Source organism: Quercus robur, chromosome 10 (assembly GCF_932294415.1).
Source record: "Quercus robur chromosome 10, dhQueRobu3.1, whole genome shotgun sequence".
In the NCBI taxonomy this organism is placed as follows: domain Eukaryota; kingdom Viridiplantae; phylum Streptophyta; class Magnoliopsida; order Fagales; family Fagaceae; genus Quercus; species Quercus robur.
The window spans coordinates 40,887,326-40,908,043 of NC_065543.1; the positions used below are offsets into that span (position 1 = coordinate 40,887,326).

Sequence of the window (20,718 nt, forward strand, 5' to 3'; positions counted from 1 at the left end):
GGCATTGCTGTAATGAAGGGAAGCTAGCAAGCGACCAGGCAATGTTTAGTGGCCGCGGTCAATTGTAAGCACAAGTAGGCTAAATAGAAAGAGACCACCGAGGAGGTCCCTTTATAGCAATTACAAGAGCCCCAAGAGGGAAATAGGGCTAACTATTCTGAGGAATTAATTAAGGTAAAAATATTACTGGATGTTGACAGGTATTTTCAGGTAGGGGCGTGTATGAGGGATGAGGACAAGGTAGAAACATTGTTATTTCTTACGCAGAATGTGGACGCATTCGCTTGGAGCTCGTATGACGTGCCTGAGGTTAATCCCGAATTCATTGTCCACAAGCTTAACATAGACCCATCTTTTCCCCCAAAGAAGCAAAAGTCGAGAAGGTCGGCTAAGGAACACATTGAGGTCGTGAGACAGGAGGTTAGGAGGTTAAAAGAGGCTAGAGCGATAAGGGAAATCTTCTTCCCAGAATGGCTGGCGAATATCGTAGTGGTCAGGAAAAAGAATGGCAAATGGAAAGTTTGCATAGATTTCACGGATTTGAACCGAGCGTGCACAAAGGACTCGTTTCCCATGCCAAAGATAGATCAATTGGTCGATGCCACCTATGCGCACCCGAGGATGAGTTTCCTGGACGCCTTTCAAGGTTATAATCAGGTCGCCGTAGTTGTCGAGGACCAGGAGAAGACGACATTCATTTCCCCTGATGCCAACTACCATTACACCGTGATGCCCTTCGAGTTAAAGAATGCCGAGGCAACATATCAACAGATGATGACTAGAATGTTTCGGAACAAGATTGGGCGTATGGTTGAGGTGTACATTGACGGCATGGTGGTAAAAAGTAAACAAGAGAAGCGGCATACAGAGGACCTTCAGGGGGTGTTTGAAGTACTACGGCAACATAAATTGCACCTTAATGCTGATAAGTGTGCTTTTGGGGTGGGGGCTGGCAAGTTCCTTGGATACCTAATCACCAACCAAGGGATAGAAGTCAACCCCGATCAGATCGAAGCCGTGAAGCGCCTCAAGTCGCCAAGCAACCCGAAGGAAGTGCAAGTATTGACCGGAATATTAGCTACCCTTAACCAGTTCATTTCTAAGTTTGTCGCTCACTGCCATCCATTTTACCAACTTTTGAAGAAGTGGAGGGGATTCTAGTGGGATGAAGAGTGAAAAAGCTTTCCAAGACCTGAATGAGTATTTGAGACAGGCACCCATGCTAACAGCCCTAGAGCCTAGGGATGATTTATTTATATACCTCTCAGTGTCAAAACATGTCGTGAGTGTCATGCTGTTGAGAGATAAAGGAGTACAACAACCCATGTATTACATCAGCAAGACCCTAGTTGACACCGAGACGTGGTACTTGCCCTTGGAGAAGCTGGTGCTAGCACTAGTGCATGCTACCAGGAAGCTGCCTCATTATTTTCAAGTCCACACTGTATATGTATTGACCGAATACGCTTTACAGTCGTTGTTGAAAAGGTCTGACTTTACGAGCCGGATAGCTAAATGGGGGACTTGGCTCAGATCCTTTGATATAAGGTATAGGCCAAGAAGTTCGGTGAAGTGCTAGGTTTTGGCTAATTTTGTGGCAGATTTTTCTTCTAGAGGCGAAATGGAGGTAATCTATCACGTGGACTATCGCCCGAGGAAAGTGTTTGTGAACGGTGCGTCTAGTGCAATAGGGGCTGGAGTCGGGATTGTTATTATCACCCTAGAAGGAATTAGGGTGGAACATTCTTTCAGGTTAAGGTTCAAGGCCTCTAACAACGAAGCTGAGTATGAAGCCTTACTGGCTGGATTAAGAGCCGTTCTGGGTATGGGTGCACAGGAAGTTGAGATTCACTCAGATTCTCGACTGGTGGTCAATTAGGTGCAAGGCAGTTTTGAGGCCCAAGATTCTCGAATGAAGGAATACTTGAGGGTAGTAAAGCAGATTATGAGTCAATTTTCCAAGGCCAAGGTGGTCCAAGTAGCTCGGGGGTAGAACAGGCATGTAGACTCTTTGGCTACATTGGCATCATTAATGACGGAAGATGTGCCTCGGATGATCAAAGTGAAGCTTATAGCACAATTGAGTATAGACGCCGTGATAGGCGTTGCAATAGTTTCTGCACCCAGGCCCAGTTGGATGGACTCGATCATCAATTTTTTAGCCAAGGATCAAATACCGAATGATGAAAAGGAAGCCAACAGGGTACACCGAGTAGCCACTCGGTATTGGTTGTCAGCTGATTGCAAGCTATACCGAAGATCTTTTGGGGGGCCATATCTCTTATGTTTGCATCCCGAAAAGGTTAATGGACTTTTGGCTGAGCTACATGATGAGGTGTGTAGCAGTCATGTGAGGGGCGTTTGCTAGCACACTGGGCAATGACCCAAGGGTTTTGGTGACCATAGATGTAGAAGGATGCCGCTGAGTATGTACGAAAGTGTGAACGGTGCAAAAAACACGCCCCCTTAATTTACCAGCCAGCAGGTCATCTGAATTCGGTCAATAGCCCCTAGCCCTTTGCACAGTGGGGGCTGGATATTCTCGGCCCATTTCCCCGAGCCACAGGCAATCAAAGGTTTGTTTTGGTGGTTGTTGACTACTTTACTAAGTGGGCGGAGGTAGAGGCGTTAGCTAATATTCGGGACGTAGATGTTAAAAAGTTTGTATGGAAAAACATAGTCATGAGATTTGGGGTGCTGGACTCTCTTATATCCAATAATAGATTGCAATTCGATAGTAGGGCTTTTCGCGAGTTTTGTAGTGATCTCGACATTAAGAACAGGTACTCCACCCCAGCGTATCCTCAGAGCAATGGCCAAGCAAAAGCCACTTACAAGACAATCGTGAATGGATTGAAGAAAAGGTTAGATGGTGCAAAAGGTAGGTGGGCTGAGGAGCTGCCCAACGTTTTGTGGGCATACTGGACAACTCCTAGAAGGTCTACTGGGGAAACTCCGTTCTCTCTCACGTATGGGGCAAAAGTTGTAATACCGACCGAGGTAAATTTATGTAGTGCATGGGTTGTGGGATTTGCCCCTACCTAGAATGATAGATTGCTAGTGGAACGTTTGGATTTGCTGATAGAGTACCAAGAAGCGACGACTATACGACTAGCCAAGTATCAACAAACACTTGCCTGGCGATATAATCGGGGCGTAAAGACAAGAGAATTCAGTGCTGGGGACCTAGTGTTACGGAAAGCAGTAGGGAATGTACGAGATATGAATGCCAGGAAGCTGGCCCCAGCCTGGGAAAGGCCCTACAGGGTTACTGCCGTTGCAGGTGCTAGAGCGTACTATTTGGAGGACCTAGATGAGAGACCGCTTCCTCGGCCATGGAATGTCCATAATTTGAAGAAGTTCTATCACTGATCATCCGTAAATAAGGATGTAAATTCAATAAAATCTTATATGTGCATTCTATTAGCTAATACGATGATGATATTTATCCGTGCAAGTGTATTTAATTTCATTATCGTTAACTAACTAGCCCCGGCCGGTCAACATAAGGACAGTTAGGAAAACTAAGACAAATTATCCTAAGTACAGAAACCTGTTCTCAGTTTGATCATTATCACCAAGCAGGTGGAACCTTACACTAAAATTTTATCCTAAGGATAGAAACCTGTTCTCAGTTCGATCATTATCACCGAACAGGTGGAAACTTTACACTAAAAGTTTTACTAAGGACAGAATCCTGCTTCTCGGTTCGATCATTATCACCGAGTAGGTGGAAACCTTACACTAAAAGTTTTACTAAGGACAGAAGCCTGCTTCTCAGTTCGATCATTATCACCGAGTAGGTAGAAACCTTACACTAAAAGTTTTACTAAGGACAAAAGCCTGCTTCTCGATTCAATCATTATCACTGTGCAGGTGGAAATCTTACACTAAAAGTTTTACTAAGGATAGAAGTTTGTTTCTCGGTTCAATCATTATCACCGAGCAGGTGGAAACCTTGCACTAAAGGTGTTGCTAAGGACAGAAGCCTGCTTCTTGGTTTTCTATGCCTTACATTCACCCAAAAAAGTAAGCATACATCGAACGAAGTCTCTATTGCCAAGGAATTAACTCTTTCTCCCGTCTAAACTAGTTCTGAACACCAAACATACCTAGATATAATCTTTCCTTATGGAAGTAAACTAGTAAGCAGTTTCAATCCCCGTTCAAAAGCAAACCGTGATTAAATTACCCAGTCACTAGGGGTATCTCTATAATATGAAGAAAATAAAAGAATGTAATGAAAGGAACAACTTAGAATCAAACATTCATAGACATACTTAAGCCAAGTGTTCAACAATCATACCATAATCAAATAAAGCCAACATATAAACTAAACCAATGTTTTGTCACCATAACTCAATGACTATAGGAAAATTAAACCCGGAAAAATAATTGTTCTGTCACCACAACCCGGTGACGTGGGCAAACTTAATGAAAATAAAGAAATTACTCAAGCAAAGGAAAAGTAAAAAGTAGAAATTTAGTTCAGCAATCAAGTTGAAGGGTCTGCAGGCTAGAAGTGGGCGACATCCTCGGGTGGCTGCTGGGTTGCTAAAAGTGGCTGAAGCTGAACATCCTCACCAGGCCGATCACCAGCACCGAGGTTGCTGGTGACTTCCAGGTCAACTAACTCCACGTGGGAGTCAATTGCCTCCACCAACTCCCTCATGCTTGGAGTCTCTTCCTCGTCAATGGCACCAGAAGGGTTCTATGTGGCAAGAGGAGGGCCCGAGAAAGGGATTTGGTTGGGATCTCTTAAAGGAGAGTCCTCGGGGACCCCCAGAGCTTGAAGGGCGGCAAACCAACCCTCCTCGAATGCGAGCTTCCAAGCTTCCTGAATGACCGGCTCTACGAAGTTCTCTGCGTCGGCAAAGCCTTCATTATACCATTTATTTTCATAAGCCTCCAAAGCCACCTTCAGGTTGGCCAGCTCTTCGGCTTGAGCAGTGTTCAAACTCACAGCTTCCGCTAGCTTAAGCTCGGTCTCACCCAGCTTCATGGACCTCTTCTCCACCAACACCCTAGCCTTCTTGGACGCAGCAGCTTTCTTTTCGGCGGTCTCGGCAGCCTTTTTTTTCTCTTTTGTTGTCACTGTGGCAACATCCTTGAGAGCCTTCTCCCGCTCAGTGTCCTCGGAAAGCTCCTTCAGCCACCCATTAAAGACGTGAGTCAGTTGTGCGGCCTGATAAAACGGTAATGATAAGTATGAAAATGAATGTGCGTGTGTGAAAGCAAATAGAAAGCCAAGGGACAAGATATTACCGCTATGGTGTGCCATTGCAACTGCCTACTTAATGACTCGTCCGTCCCGTTCTCAAAAACGTGTATGTCTTTGAGTAAAAGAAGGTCGTGCACCAAACTCTAAGCGACACACCCCCTTCGCCCTTATCCCATACTCTTACACTGGCAGATGCAGGGAGGGGTTTGCCATCAAGCTGGAATGCAGGCTGCCATTCCGCCGCGGCTTGGGAGGTGGACGCCATGTTCGTCTCAGTTTGGGCCATTGACTCCCAGATAACGATACCCCCTGACAGTTGTGGAGGAGTTCTTGTAGGCACGTCTCTTGAGCCGGCCTGAGTCTGTTCAGTCGTACGCTGTCTCTTCCGAGAACGGCCAGAAGGAGGGGGAGGAGGGGGAGTTGGATCTCTACTTTGGGATTCTTGCTACTGTGGGGTTGGTCGGGCACCGAGCACAAAACGACTGATCGTCATCGTCCTTCTTGTCACCATATCGTGGCCTTGATCAGATTCGGTTCCCGAAGAACTGGTTGATTCAATAGCTACTTCCTCGACTGCTTGAATGGGGGCTTGGGGTTCAACAGGGGCTTCAGGCTCAACAAGTACGTGTACTCGACGGTTTTGGGACACAAGTTCAACCGACTCGTCCCATACTGGTGCAAGTTCATCTAAGCAGGTGTACCGTGGGCCGAGATCACAAGCTTCACCTATGGTTAGCCTTGGAGGAAGGAAATTCACATGCCGGACATCAATGTAAGAAAGAAGTGCACTATCTACTAACAGAGCCTAACTGAACGCTTGACAGGTGGAATATATAGGGTCAACACCAAGTATCAAATGAGATGCTCGGAGTTGTCCGTCCCCGTGAACAAACATCTCTGACCTAAGTACAAAATTTTGGTCCCGAACGTGCACTACTCTAAGGTCTAGCTTAAACCTTTTACTCTCTACACAGAAATAACACAAAAACTGGTTAGTAACCAATTGATCAAAACAATCACAAGTACAATTAACAAAACGCAGTTAAGTAAATGTGCTCAGTACTGATCCACATCACGCAGCAAGAATGCATAGGGGAGCTCATCGACAAACCAGTTGCCACTCACCCGTACAAACTCTCCAGCCGAATTCCTATTTGAGTTAGGTAGGCACGAAATAAGCCATACACTCATGTCCCTGGTCTTTAAATAGTAATATGTTCTAATGTTTCCACATAAACTATACATAAAATTGATGTCATGGTAATTCAGTTGCAACCCGAACAATTGGTTCAACCTATTGACACAACTCACCACTCAGTAAAAATTAGGGGGGAGTTGGTCGGGACATAGACCATAAAATCTAAGGGTGCTTATGATGAGAGGGTCAACGGGGAACCTAACCCCACCCTTAAGAATGGCCATCAAGGGAAAGAACGTTGTGTTTACACCACGACACCTTTGGATGTCGATATCTCCCTCATGACAATAGGCAACCCTAAAACTAGCCAACGAGGCTTCCGAAGATAAAAGATGAGAACTAAATGAAATAGAAAGAATAAGAGGAAAGACAAAGGAAACTTACTTTGGGCTCTAGGAAAGTAGGGTGTTCTGGACTGAATGATGAACGCACAGAGAGGTATGCACGGCAAAGAGGGAGTTTGGAGAATGAAAATGAAAAAGTGAAGTAGAGTTCCAGAAGGAACTATTTATAGGAGCCAAAAGGGGGAATAAATGATATTCAATAAATGAGAAGGAAGGAAACCCTACAAATCCCTACCTTAACTGTCACACGCATGCCGCCTCAGTTCATGAACCGTCAGACAATGATGACGGTTGAACCAACAGTCAGATACAACGCACCTTTTGAGGGCGCATTAATGGGTCTCTCAATCGTCCAATATCTACCTGTTAAGCTTCCCAAATGGTTACTGTCTCTTGGATTCCTTGATTCGTTCCCGGGGGCCGAGCACGAATCAAAAGGAAAATTGAATAAACATAAGACAACCATAATAAAAAAGAAAACCTCAATTTATTGATTCAAAGTGAGAATTTATAATTGTCAAGATATAAAAAAGGAAAATACTTAGTTTTGTTCCTGGAATATACAAAAATACATGATTTTTATTTTCTAGTTACATTTTAAAAAAAATGAAAATACAAGAATAGTCCAAAACCAATGATCTAAGATTGGACGCAAAGCTATGGAGTAGTAAGGTGTTAAGCACCTAGCCATTATGTGAATGTGAAAAAAATACAGGTGAATCTAAACGAGATTAAACTAACTTGTAACCCAATTGTCCCAACCTGTTTTGTAACCTATCTTCTAGGAGGGACTCATTTTAGACCCTAACTTGATCTGACAAGATTAGTTTGTCAGGTTTGCTTAAAGAAAATTAAAAGAAACTCACTCTTCATTTCGCTCTGAAATTAATATATATTTCACCCGACTGACGAAATTCTAGCCAAAATACCAATTTAGGCTAATACGGGCCATAATTTAGGACAATACAGAACATGAGACACCTACACCGAATTATACACCAACACAAAAAACAGAAAGGTATTTAAACATTGCTTTTAAGCCTATAAATAAACCCCTCCACTCCATTCCAAACCATCTACACTCATTCAGAATTCCTTAGAGAAATTATATCCATCTAGTATCACCCATATTATACCATTACATAATTTCCTTTATGCTTAGTTGATTTGGCTCTTTTCATGGTGGTTTCTTGGAATCGCCCTCTTGAAAACGAGCCTCTCACTCATGGGATTCAAATTACTATTCCTATCACCCTTATCTTCTTGATACTACTTTTTTTTTTTGAGTCTTGCTAGAACCAAGCACTCACTATTCCATTTGCACACAAAGTTGCAGAAGACAGTTAATCGAGGGACAAATCAAATTAAATTTCCAATAAATGAGTCATTTAATTTCCAATTTAGGCTTGTAGCCCATTGCACATGGAGTTCAAAGTTGGTTTTTAGACCTATAATCAGGTGGTGGCTCCTATCTTCGCATAATCCAAAGCTATTCGTGTACACCCGGGACAATTTCTAGTATGGGCCCACACCGAACTGCCCGAGCCAGCTTCGCAGTTATCCGTCAATATGGAGATACCCCTTGGAACCGATGCAAGCCCCTCGGGGCGCTCACAAGATTCAAGATTAAAACTGGTTGAAAGAATAGCTTGATATCATTTGAAGATGTTGCTAATAGTGACAGATTATAGATGGTTGGGAATAAAGCTTTGTGACTTCTTGAGGGCTTAGTAATGAAAATTACAAGCAAAACTAGATTTGACCAATTTAGGTGTAGTCTCTCATCCACAAACACCATGTAATTACACACACAAAAATCTATTTTAGTGGCATTAAGATACTAGTTAGAAGTTTTGAACTCAAGATCTTATAAATCTCATAAACCTTGAGTACTACTAGACCAAGCACTTGGATTTAGTCTAACTTTTCCATTGCTACTACATAGTTAGTGGAGTTATATATTATCACCAGAAAGAATGTAAATTTGCAAGCAAAATTTTTTGATATTGAAACTAAATTTATTAGACAAAAGTGGCCACATATGCCTTAGAACAACCAGAAAACCGGAAGAAGAGTAGAAAAACAACACAAAACTGGAAATAGTAAAGTGCTAGTAAAACCCAACAACCTATGCAGTTTCTTTGCTGCCACTTATTTGATGCACTTAATGGGCTATAGAGCTAAGAACCAACATCAATTTGTGAGGATCAAACTGATGCAGAGTTGAGAGCATTTTGTCTCATGAATTTGAGAGCTCCCACCACCTTTTCATGAGGGGGGAGTGCCCCTTTCACCACAGGTAACTCAAGTAGAACTTTCAACCTAGAAAATAGAAGTGGAGAAGTCTTCTCTGGGTCTATAAGCTTCAGACCAAGGACTTCTTCCTGAGCCTTATAGGAGCCAAATGTAGATACTATTACAATGTCCAGGAGTCCCACATTCTCTTGGTTAATGATTGGAATGCCCTCTGGAAAAATGCTCTTAATTCCCTCTTCAAGCAAGCTTAATTTCTCAGACACTTCCTTCACGGCTTTCTCTTGTGCTTCTCCATCTATTTTGAGTATTAAGACCATGTTCTCAAATACCTGCATGCCAGAACTTACAAGGTATTAGTCTGATTATGGCTTAGTTTTTTTTTAAACTAGTTGCAGACCCTGCGCGTTGCACGTGATAATATTTTTAAGGTAGTCTTATTAATAAATATAAATAATTTGGACTAATTTAAGAAATAGTAATGTAATTAATAGTCATATTTTCATTTATTATAATGAAAATCACATATGTAATGTATATAATTTCTATCATACAAAAATCAAAACAATATAACTTTTCTTTAGAACATAAAAGGTAAGTTAACGAAAATATTAATTTTTTTAATAAAAGTTATTTATAATATTTTGTGCATCATTAAAAAGTATATAAAATTTGGAAGTTATTCTTTTAGTTTTAAACAAAATTTCTCAAACCCAATATTTCTACCATACAATCAAAAATACTAAGAAACGTATTTAAAAATTAATAAAACTCAAAAAAATTTAAATTTAAAATAAATAAATAAAAAGGGAAAAATAAAAGATTGTAACTATTTTTTCTTTTAGAAAAAAAAGAGTACAATTCCAAAGGGGAAAAAGTAGAGAATTTTTTTTTTTGAAAAAAGAGGAAGTATTGTGTTAATGTTGTCATAATCTAAACTAATCCAACATCTAATCCAACATTTGAAAAATTAATAGACTAATAAAATTGAATTTGTTTTCTTAAAAATCTCAAAGAATACACTAATAAGATAAAGATGATGAAGAATAATATAAAATATTCGTAAACACTTAAAACAATTACTCAAGCATCTAAGAATGTCATATAACAAAGACATAACAATTTACTACAAATTTGTTAAACAAAATATTTTTAAATAGTGAAAGGAATGTGCACGAAGACCATTGTTTTCAACTACATTAACTGTTTCTTCATCAGCTTGTTTAAACTATCCTGTTGTTTTCCAAATAAACTAAAACCTGACAACAAATATGACATATTATAATATGATTTTTTCCCCAAATTAGAACTGTTAGGTTCTAAAAGTTTAGAACAATTGGAAAATCGTGAACACAAACTTGTCTAGATATAGATTTTATAGTCTATAGGTATTATTAGACAATGCTCAAGGTGATTCAAGTCAAGATTCAAGAACAAGTAAGCTGTAGAAAAAAGAGTTTAGAATTTGCTTGGTTCGATCGATCGAAAGATAGGCTCGACCGATCAAAACTCGTATCTGCAGAATTTTAAGTTGGCCCAAATAGTAGTTCAAGCCCATTAAGGATTATGGTTTCAGATCTACTTCTTCTAGTATATAAAGGAAACCCTAAGCATATTTTTAGAAGGATTTTCAAAGAGAAAAAAGTGTGCCTCTTTTGTATCTAGGGTTTTGTACTCAAAAAGCTCTCTCATGTCTTCTATCGGTGTTATTCCTTGAAGCATCTCAAGATCTGGTGTTGTAGAAGTTGCTACCTTCTCTAGTTATCAAAGATGCTGATGATCTAAACTTTTAAGGGTGATCTTGGAGTCACAAACAGGAGAGCTTGTGTTTTTTATCACAAGTGTGGGTGCTTGTGTTGCAAAGTCCAAGGAAAGCAGTATTCCGTAGACTCGGAGCTATCATGAGGTCGTGGTAGTAAGTTTTCTACTTGAGGTAACAATAGAATGTTAGTGGTCTAAATTCTATTGTACAAACTTTAATTCTTTCATAGTAGATTTTCTTTTTACCTTGAGGATAGCTAAGTTAAATCCTCCTTAGGTTTTTTACCGGTTTGGTTTTCCTGGGTTATCATATCGTTTATTCTTTATATTTCCGCATTATTTACATGATATGATTTGAATGTGTTAACCTATATCTGAATAATTTATCTAAGTAATCACTTGGCTAAATAAGTAGATTGAACAACTTGTGTTTTAAGGGGTCTAAAGACGTACAAGATCAACAAATAACACCATTCATTAAATGTATTTAGTGTTGTAAATAAAATGATAAAAAAAATTGCATCAAGGAACACATATGAATTAGTCAATAATAGGATAATGATGGTACAAAACTCTAGTTGGAGATCCTTCTATAGGCAATTATCAAGTTGTATTTTTTCTACCATCAATAATTAGGCAAGACTTGTAAATACATTTTTAGTAATAAACAATCAAAAGTATAATTCTAAAAAAACAAAAATATTCATCAATTTAATGTAGAAATGCAAGAAAATAATAATAATAAATCCAACAAAAAATGAAAAAAAAAATTGAGAGAGAGAGAGAACTTTTTTTGTATAGGAAAAATATGCATAGAATGGAAGAGTGACAAATTTATAGTAAGAGAATGAAAATAAGAAGAGCCAAAATAAAGGAAAATAAAAAGGCAAAATAATATTTAAATTTAAAACTGCTCAAGAGTAATATATGTAGACAACACTTTTGTTTTGATTTTCCATTGATTTATTGTTTAGTTATAACATCAAAATTAAAATAGATGAATATGTAAAATTAAAACCGTCTAAGATGAATTTGTAAAGTCAATATATTTATATACTTAATATTGTAAAAAATTAAAGATAGAAAATAGATATGAAAAAGACTAATGATGTGGCGGATGAAGTGGCTTAACTAAAGCGTAGTAGCAATAAATGTTACGCTTCACCTTTTAGATATACATAGATATAGATGATAGATTTTTTTTTTTTTTTTTTTTTTTTTTGAGAAACTAGATGATAGATTGTTCCGCGTGTGTTGTACGCCGATTAGTATGTTCACATTTATAGGTCTAAAATAATATATTCTTAAACTATGTATTTCTGCCTATATATGTAGATGAAGTAGTCCAATTGCATTTATTGTCACCTCAATTTGTTAACATTTTGTAATAAAAATTGTATTAACTTTTTATGATAAGCAATGGTTATATATATACCGTATAAAATGGTGAGAATTTAAGCTAACAATTTCACTAACCTGTTGGTGGACAAAGCTAGCCCAGAAGCGAATTTGTGCTCTTTTATATGGATCTTCAGGTAGAAATCGAGGCCTATTCTTCCAGGTTTCATCAATATATTCGAGGATGATGAGTGACTCAACAATGGGTTTTCCATTATGAACAAGTACTGGAACCTTCTTATGGACAGGGTTGTACTTGAGCAACAGTGAGCTCTTGTTCTTCAGATCTTCTTCTACGTACTCGTAGGGTATCCCTTTAAATTTGAGGGCTAGTTCCACCCTCCTAACGTAAGGACTAGCAAAAAATCCATGCAGACTCACTTTGTTTTCTTCTGCCATCTTTCTCTATATGAAAGTTGCTATGTCTATGTCTAACACTCTAAATATCTCTTTCAAACTGATAGTGAGATTCAAAATGTAATGGAGGCTTTATATATAGTTGTTTGTCCTTCCCCAAGATAGCTACCTTCAACTTTCTTGTACAAAAAGACATTAAAATAAAAATAAAAATGGCTCGTCATGGATTACGTCAGTCAATAGTCAACAGCCTAATAGTTATACAACTTTTGTTTATTTTATACATAATAAGAAGAAAAAAACGAAATCTATACATGGTCATAAGGAACAGATTAGCGTAAGAGCAGCCCTATTAGAAAACCAAACATGTATTAGTATATTATATACTGACCTTCCACGAACTATATATGGTACTTGGTACTGTGGCCACAAGAGGGGAAGCACCATATTTATATTCTTCCAGATTAAAGCTAGAGACATCTTCTCATTGGCCAAAAGATGCATCTTGTTCTTCAAGAATTCTTTGATCAACCACTTTCCCTTTTCTTCACTTATAAAAATTAAAAAGTAGAGAGAGTCTAACACGGCACCTTAATTTTATGAAATTAAATTGAATGCCAGGATCCACTAAATCATAGCCTAATGAGAATAATAAAAGTTAAATTTAAACTTTCAAAAGTGTTCCATCCACAACATTTTCACAACAAATCATAGATGATATGTCTAGCACTTTAAATTACTTTTTTATCCATTAATAATAGCGAATATGAATAATAACCTACCACTAAAGTTTGTTGTAAAAATGTTGTGAACATAACATTTGTTGTAAAGTTTTAGGCAAATTTCACTTCCTCATCCCCTAATTATAGGAAACTCATTTATTAATTCCCTCTGTTACTACTATTAGTTTAAGGAAAAATTCCATTGTTTCTTATAATCTGTCAGTAACTATAATCAATTGACCTTAATAGCCTCTCCCACTACAAGAAAATTGAGTTATTGCGGCGGGTTTTTTGCGGCGGTTGTGAAAACTGCCGCTATATGTCACATATTGTGGCGCTTTTTTGGCTCACCATTATAAATGAGATATATTGCAACGTTTTATTGGACCACCGCAATATAAGTGTTTTAGCGGCGTTATACTTAGCTATAGTGGCGCTCCATAAACCCACCACAATAAATATACCCTTTTGTGGCATACTGCAACAGCAAAATATAAAACCGCCGCAATATATAAGTTTTAGTGGCATTTCTGTTACTTATAGCGGCAGGTTGGATGACCGCCACAATAAATACTTTTTTGCAGCGCTTTTTCTTAGTTATAGTGGTGGTTTGGACCGCCATAACAGACCTTTCTAATTTGCGGTGCTTTTCTTAGTTATAGCGACGGTTTGGACCACCGCAATAGACATTTCTAATTGCCTACATCCAGTCCAATGTATCCCTTTATTGCTTTGGCCTAAGCGCCAATTTGGCTTTTTGTTTCCCTCCTCTTTTCATTTTCCAGTGTATCCCTCTATTGTTAGCTCTAAGAAAAAACCTCTCTCTCTCTCTCTCTAAGCATTTTCATCACCAGTCCTTTACCATCGGTCACCACTAACGTCCTTTGCCGGCACCGCTAAAAAGATTTCCCGACCGTCATCAGCTGCCATCACCACCACTGACAATAACCAAAAATAAGTATTTTAAAATTCTCATTGGTCCAATTTTTTCCCTTTATTTTTTTTTTCCTTTCCCTTGCCTAAACCAATCACTTTAGCGTCCAGGAAACACCAAAACACTAAAACATCTCAAATCCAAAACACCAAAACCCATTGAAACCAAAACCAAGCAATCAACAAACCCACCCCACAACTCACCACCTAACTGACTACCACTTCCACAACCATGACTCACCATCGGACCTAACTAACCACCACTTCCACAAACACTAACCGTCACCACCATAGAGGGATGAGGTAGAAAGAGAGAGACCCACTAAAAGAGAGACATTGATTTGAGAAAAAGATAGAGTGAAGCACAAATCTTTGAGAGAGAGACATTGATTTAAACGAGAGAGAGAGAGAGAGAGAGAGAGAGAGAGAAGCTGGCTTGAGAGAGGAGGAGTTTAAGACATGTGGGTCTGATTTTGAGCAAAATTGAGATATAGAGAGAGTGGATCGATGGCCGATGAGCTATGAGCAAAGATGGTAGTGCTCGGTCATGGAGTTAGAGAGAGATCCAGTGGTGGCGGTGTGATGAGCAAAGATGGCAGTGCTCAGTCATGGAGATAGAGAGAAATCTGATATTTTTGGAAAAGAGAGAGAGAGGAAGGATTGAGAATGTCCTAGAAGAGTTGGAGAACTGGTTTGAGAATGAGGTTTTGGGGCTGAAGTTTTTCTTTTAGTGTGTGATTGTGTGAGAAAATGCTTTGTAAAATGTTATTTTGATTAATTGTTATTGATCTAAGAATATGAGTTATATTTTGGGAAGAACATAAACATGTTCGTCCAAAAAATTAATAATAATTAAAGGAATAAAAAAATTAATTTAATTATCTTATTTTATTTTTAAAAATTTTAGAAATTGGAAAAAAATTTTAATTTTTATGTGATTTATTATTTATTTAAATGTTGACGTGAAATTTTTCCTAGGCTATAGTGATATTTTTCTAACCCACTGCAATAGTTATTAGAGAAAACATTTTTTTATCCTAAAAGTTAAGTTTTCCCAATATTTTTTTTATCCTTCACACAAAATTTCCCACATGCATAAACTTTTCTTTCCCAAAATTTTCATTCGAAGCTCTTGCTCCTTTGACTTGTACATTGCCATGGCCTTTAGATCCTTCAACTTGTACCCCCTAAAATTCATTATTTTATTACTTAAGATTTATTATTATTATTATTATTATTATTATTATTATTATTATTATTATTATTATTATTATTATTAAAGAAAACTCTAATTATATAGCCTTATAAAAATTTTTAAAAAATTAAAAAAATATATATAGGACAAGCTTTCCCCCCAGATTTTTTTTTCTTCCTGCAAAAATTTTCCCCCAATTTTTCATTTCCCACTTTTTTTTTTTTTTCATTCATTGTGTTTCTTTTCCTTCTTTCTTTTCATTTCCCACTATTCTCTCCCCTCACACCGCCACCCTTAGCCACCGATTTGCTCTTTCTCCCGTCACGCCGAAGTTACAATCCCCAGCCACTTCTGCTCGAATCGCAGTCATCAGAGACATCGTGAGCTCTCTCTCTCTCTCTCTCTCTCTCTCTCTCTCTCTCTCTCTCTCATTTCTTTTTATGTAAATTTCAAAACCCTAGCTCCGTGCCAAATAATAGTTTTTTTTTTTTTTGGAATGAAAATTTGGGTTTTTGAAGTATAATGATTGGAATCTACAAGAAGATACAAAGGCACTTCAATTTCTTCAGGTATCTCTCTCCCACTCTCTTTTTACTTTGAAAAATGTATTTATTTCTTTCTGCAATCTGTTTTTTTTTTAATTGTTGAAATTAAACCAACCTAAAAACAGTATTTGTTAAATTGTTGGGTTTGTAATGTTTAGTAATGGAACAAAGATCCTAGCTTTGAACAATTTCAATAAACATGAGTTATGATTTATGCTGTGAAAACCTAAATTGGAAGCTTTGAGAAACATTGGGTTAACATTGAAACCTTGGTTAGAGTTTTATATAGGGAGAAAAAATTGAATGGCAATTTAGTAAGGATTTATTCTATTTAACACTTTTTTTTGTTAATATATAATCTGAGTACTGAAAATTGCATGAACAACTTGCTGAGCAACTATGTAGATGGATTTTTTTTTTTCTTATTCTTAACAATATTATCTTTTTTTGTTTGATGTTTCGAGTGCCCACATGTTGTTTGTCAAAAGTTTTGTGAATAAACCTATGCCATTTACTTTCAAAATGTTTGTTAAAGTTTCTGATTAGTGGTGTTTCAAATTGGCTCTCTCAATTTGAGTGTGGATTTTGGAAGTGATTTCTTGTTGTGATTCGACCTTTAATTCGATCACATGCCTCATGTTCACACCTCACCATCACAAAGAGTTGGAAGGTTCCCCTCTTTTTGGGGATATAGTTGACTGGCCTGAATTTATGAGTTCTAAGCTAGTTCAATAAAATTAGGCTATAAATATTTCACCCCATTTCCCATGGAAACTTCACAAACATGGGATCAACTGTATGGAGCTTCCCCTTATTCAGCATACACAAGGACCTGATCTAGATAGGCTTTCTTTGTATTATATAGTAAGATCACATGCTTTTTGTTTTAGTAAGATCACATGCCATCTTTGGATTTAAGTGCTTATGATTGTTCACTTGAAGTTTGGCTTTGTCTTTTGTTCTTTTTGTTTTTGTTGATAATGTAGGAAATTGGAAAACTTAATCTTTCAAGTGCGATTAGATATCAAATGAAGCTTGGTTTTTGTGTTTCCTACCTTTTCTTTTTGTCGAGAAATAGAGAAGTAACAAAACACATTTAAAAAAAATAAAAAAAAAAACTTATTTTTTGAACAGCCAATTTACATATATTATATATAAATTATAATTTTTTTTTCATTTGTTCAAATGCAACTTGTTTTCATTATTATTTATTATTATCATGGTCCGATATATGTAGCTCCGTGCTTCTTAAAATAGTTCAATGGGGTTATATATTAGGTCTTACTAATACAATATTGCTACTAATCAATTTGTTATTACAGTTGATCTACTCTGGTTACAGTTGTGCTCAAGGTTGGTTCATCACTCCTTGCTCGAGCAATCCAAGTTTAAGGTCAGATATCTCTCTAATATAATTGATTATATTTATTTTGATGGTTGTCTCTGCTTGTTAATTCGTCTCAAAGCAAATGGACAATTTATTATTCTAAGTAGAATTTCTTTTCAATTTGATTGTAGTGTTGAAAGGAACACTAGAGGAAGTGTCTTTTGAGTGTTGTGTAGAAAGGAACATGTTATTAGAACTGTAATTAAACGGAAGTACTTGTCTAGATTAAGAAGAATATATGTCAAGCTATGGATTGGCAAGCCTAGATTAATTTGGGCCGATAAATATGAAATGAACCTTTAATTCTATGATTGTGTATTGAAATATATATATTGAGGAGAGTTAAAGTAGGAACATAATCTAGTATTCTATTTTAAAAGTTTTGTTCCTTCTTCAATAGGATCATCAAAACTACTTATTAATCAATGTCGAGTTCATGATAGAGTTCTGTTGATAATGATTATATATGTGCAGAGTAGCAATATAGATACAACTAATTGCTGACAAAGTAAGCGAAGTTGGTGAAATAATTAAGGTACTCTGTGTGTGTGTATGTGTTGAATTGGGGCAAGCAGGTGGCTTGCATGGAATAAAAAGGTGGTTTTAGCTGATATTATGTATTGATAACTTCTCTATGTATTTAAATACATTGTTTTCTTAGGAACATAGCTAAAAGTAAATGATTAAAGATGATGTGTTTCTTAAATTAAAGTGAAATTGTGTAAATGAAATGTGTGTTAACTCTTGCTTTGTGCTTTCATGAAATCACATTATAGGTATTTCTTGCAAACCACTTTATAGCAACGGATAGGAGTTGGATGAAAATTATGAATAGATGGTCGCGAGAATATTTAGATGGAGTCCAACAGTTTCTAAATTTTGTATCTAACCATGCACACTCGGATGGAAAGATTTCATGTTCATGTAGAAAATGTGTGCATACAAATTCGTGGCCTATAGATGTCGTACAGGCTCACTTAGTGTCAAAAGGGATTTGTAGGGGTTATAACCCTTGGGTTTTTAATGGGGAATCATCATCTGCATAGACTTCTTCTAAAATTCCTAATTTGATAGAGTATGCTGATCTTCATGACATGTTGCATGACATGTTTCCCATACAAGATATGGCATCTGGGCCAACAACCCACAAAAGGTCCTGCAGAATGTCCTAATGAAGATGCATTTCGGTTTATGAAATTGTTTGAAAATGCTAATCAACCTTGTTATGAAAGTTGTAAGCATTTTAGCAAATTGTCAGCCATTGTGCATTTGTACCACATGAAATGTCTTAATGGTTGGACCAACAAATCATTTACCATATTGCTGCAATTTTTGCTTAATTTTCTTCCTTCAAAAACTAAGTTGCCAAAATATTGTTATGAGGCTAAGAAGATTATTAAGGATTTGGGCTTGAGTTATGAGAAGATTCATGCTTATCCTAAAGATTGTATTTTATATTGGAAGGAGAACGCCAATCTTATAGCTTGTCCAAACTGTAACCGTTCAAGATGGGAAATTAATGAGTCTAAAGGTCAACAAAGTACTAATGCTTCCTCTAAGAAAAGAAAGAAGAAAGCTGCAAAAATCCTACGATGATTCCCCTTAAAGCCAAGATTGCAGCGACTATTTATGTCTCTTGAAACAGCCAATCATATGAAGTGGCATGCCAATGGTCATGTGAATGACAGGTTACTAAGATATCCTGTTAATTCTGAATCTTGAAAATCATTTGACTCAAAATACATAGAGTTCTCATCCGAGCCTCTTAATGTGAGGCTTGGATTAGCAGCCAATGGATTCAACCCGTATGGAAATATGAGTAGTACTCATAGTACATGGTCTGTCATTTTGATCTCATACAATCTCCCTCCATGGATGTGCATGAAAAGGTCTTCTTTCATGCTATCATTATTGATTCTTGGTCCAACCTCACCCGAAAACGATATAAACGTGTACTTACAACCCTTAGTAGAAGAACTGAAGGACTTATAGGATGTTGGAGTGAAAACGTTTGATGTGTCTTCCAAAAAATCATTCCAAATGCATTCTGCATTATTGTGGACCATAAATGATTTTCCAGCATATGGTGATATCTTGGGTTGAAGCACCAAAGGTGCTCTTACATGTCCCCCTTTTAACTATGATATGGAAAGAAATTTAGTTACATTGGACATAGGCAATTCTTAGATAGTGATCATAAATTCCGTAAGCAGAAAAATTCATTTGATAGACATGTTGATACGAGATCAACTCATATTACAGTATTCAAAGGGGAAATCATGTTACAAACAAATGCTGTAGCCGATCATGTGTTTGGAAAGAAACAGTTAATTTGCCCAATAAAAGAAAAAGAGGGGAGGAAGCCTTAACTGTGTGAAAGAAGAGAAGTATATTTTTCACCTTGCCTTATTGGGAGCACTATGTGTTGCATCACAATCTTGACGTGATGTATATTCAAAAGAATGTAGTTGATAATATAACTGGCACATTGTTGAACTTGGATGGCAAGACAAATGATAACTTGAAAGCACGTCAAGACTTAAAGGATATGGGTATAAAAAGTGAGCTTCACTTGGAAAAGGTTGGGAATGTTCAGACATGTATGCCATATGCCTACTACCATATGAATGCTAGTGATAATAATGGTTTTTGCAAGTTTTGAAGGATGTAAGAGTGCTAAATGGATATTCTTCAAACATCCCACGTTACGTTAAACTCAAAGAATGCAAGATTAGTGGGATGAAGAGCCATGATAATCACATTTTAATGCAGCAATTTTTTCCGATAGCAATACGCGAATATTTGCCCCCTGAAGTGAGTAGGCATTTAATTGATTTATCCTTTTTCTTTAGGGAGATATGTTCCAACGTACTAAATATGGAGGAACTTAGGGCTCTTGAGAAAAGAATTGCACTGACATTATATGAATTGGAAAGGATATTCCCTTCCTCATTCTTTATAGTGATGGTACATCTAGTCGTGCATTTGGCTAGCAAAGCCAAAGTTAGTGGCCCAATTCATTATCATTGGATGTATCCCATAGAGAGGTAACACATATGGTAACTTGGTCTATTTGGTTTTGTTTAACTTATCAATTTCCCGTTGTTGATCTTATGTTTTTCAATAAGTACTTGTCAAGACTTAAGTCTTATGTACATGATAAAACTTATCCAGAAGGCTCCACTGCAGAAGGGTATATAGTAAAGGAACGCTTAGCATTCTGCTCACGCTATTTTAAATCTGTTGAAACTGCATTCAATCGGCCTGTAAGGAATGTCGAGGAATCCATGGGTGCAGTGGTGAGCATTACACTAGATTCAAATTCATGGATCCAAGCACATCGTTATGTGCTATTCAATTGTGAAGAAATCACCCCATTTTGTGAGTAAGTAATATTTCATTAT

The 20,718-nt window shown here is 37.3% G+C and overlaps 1 protein-coding gene across 1 annotated transcript; it reads right to left on the bottom strand.

The window, feature by feature from the left end:
• Positions 1 to 8,742: 8,742 nt before the first annotated feature.
• Positions 8,743 to 12,640, bottom strand: LOC126703204 (glutathione S-transferase U9-like). The gene is made up of 2 exons (XM_050402160.1): positions 12,254 to 12,640; positions 8,743 to 9,348 (listed from the first exon to the last, which is right to left on the bottom strand). The coding sequence occupies exons 1-2, from the start codon at positions 12,572 to 12,574 to the stop codon at positions 8,971 to 8,973; spliced, it is 699 nt and encodes a 232-aa protein (XP_050258117.1). The 5' UTR covers positions 12,575 to 12,640; the 3' UTR covers positions 8,743 to 8,970.
• Positions 12,641 to 20,718: the final 8,078 nt, after the last annotated feature.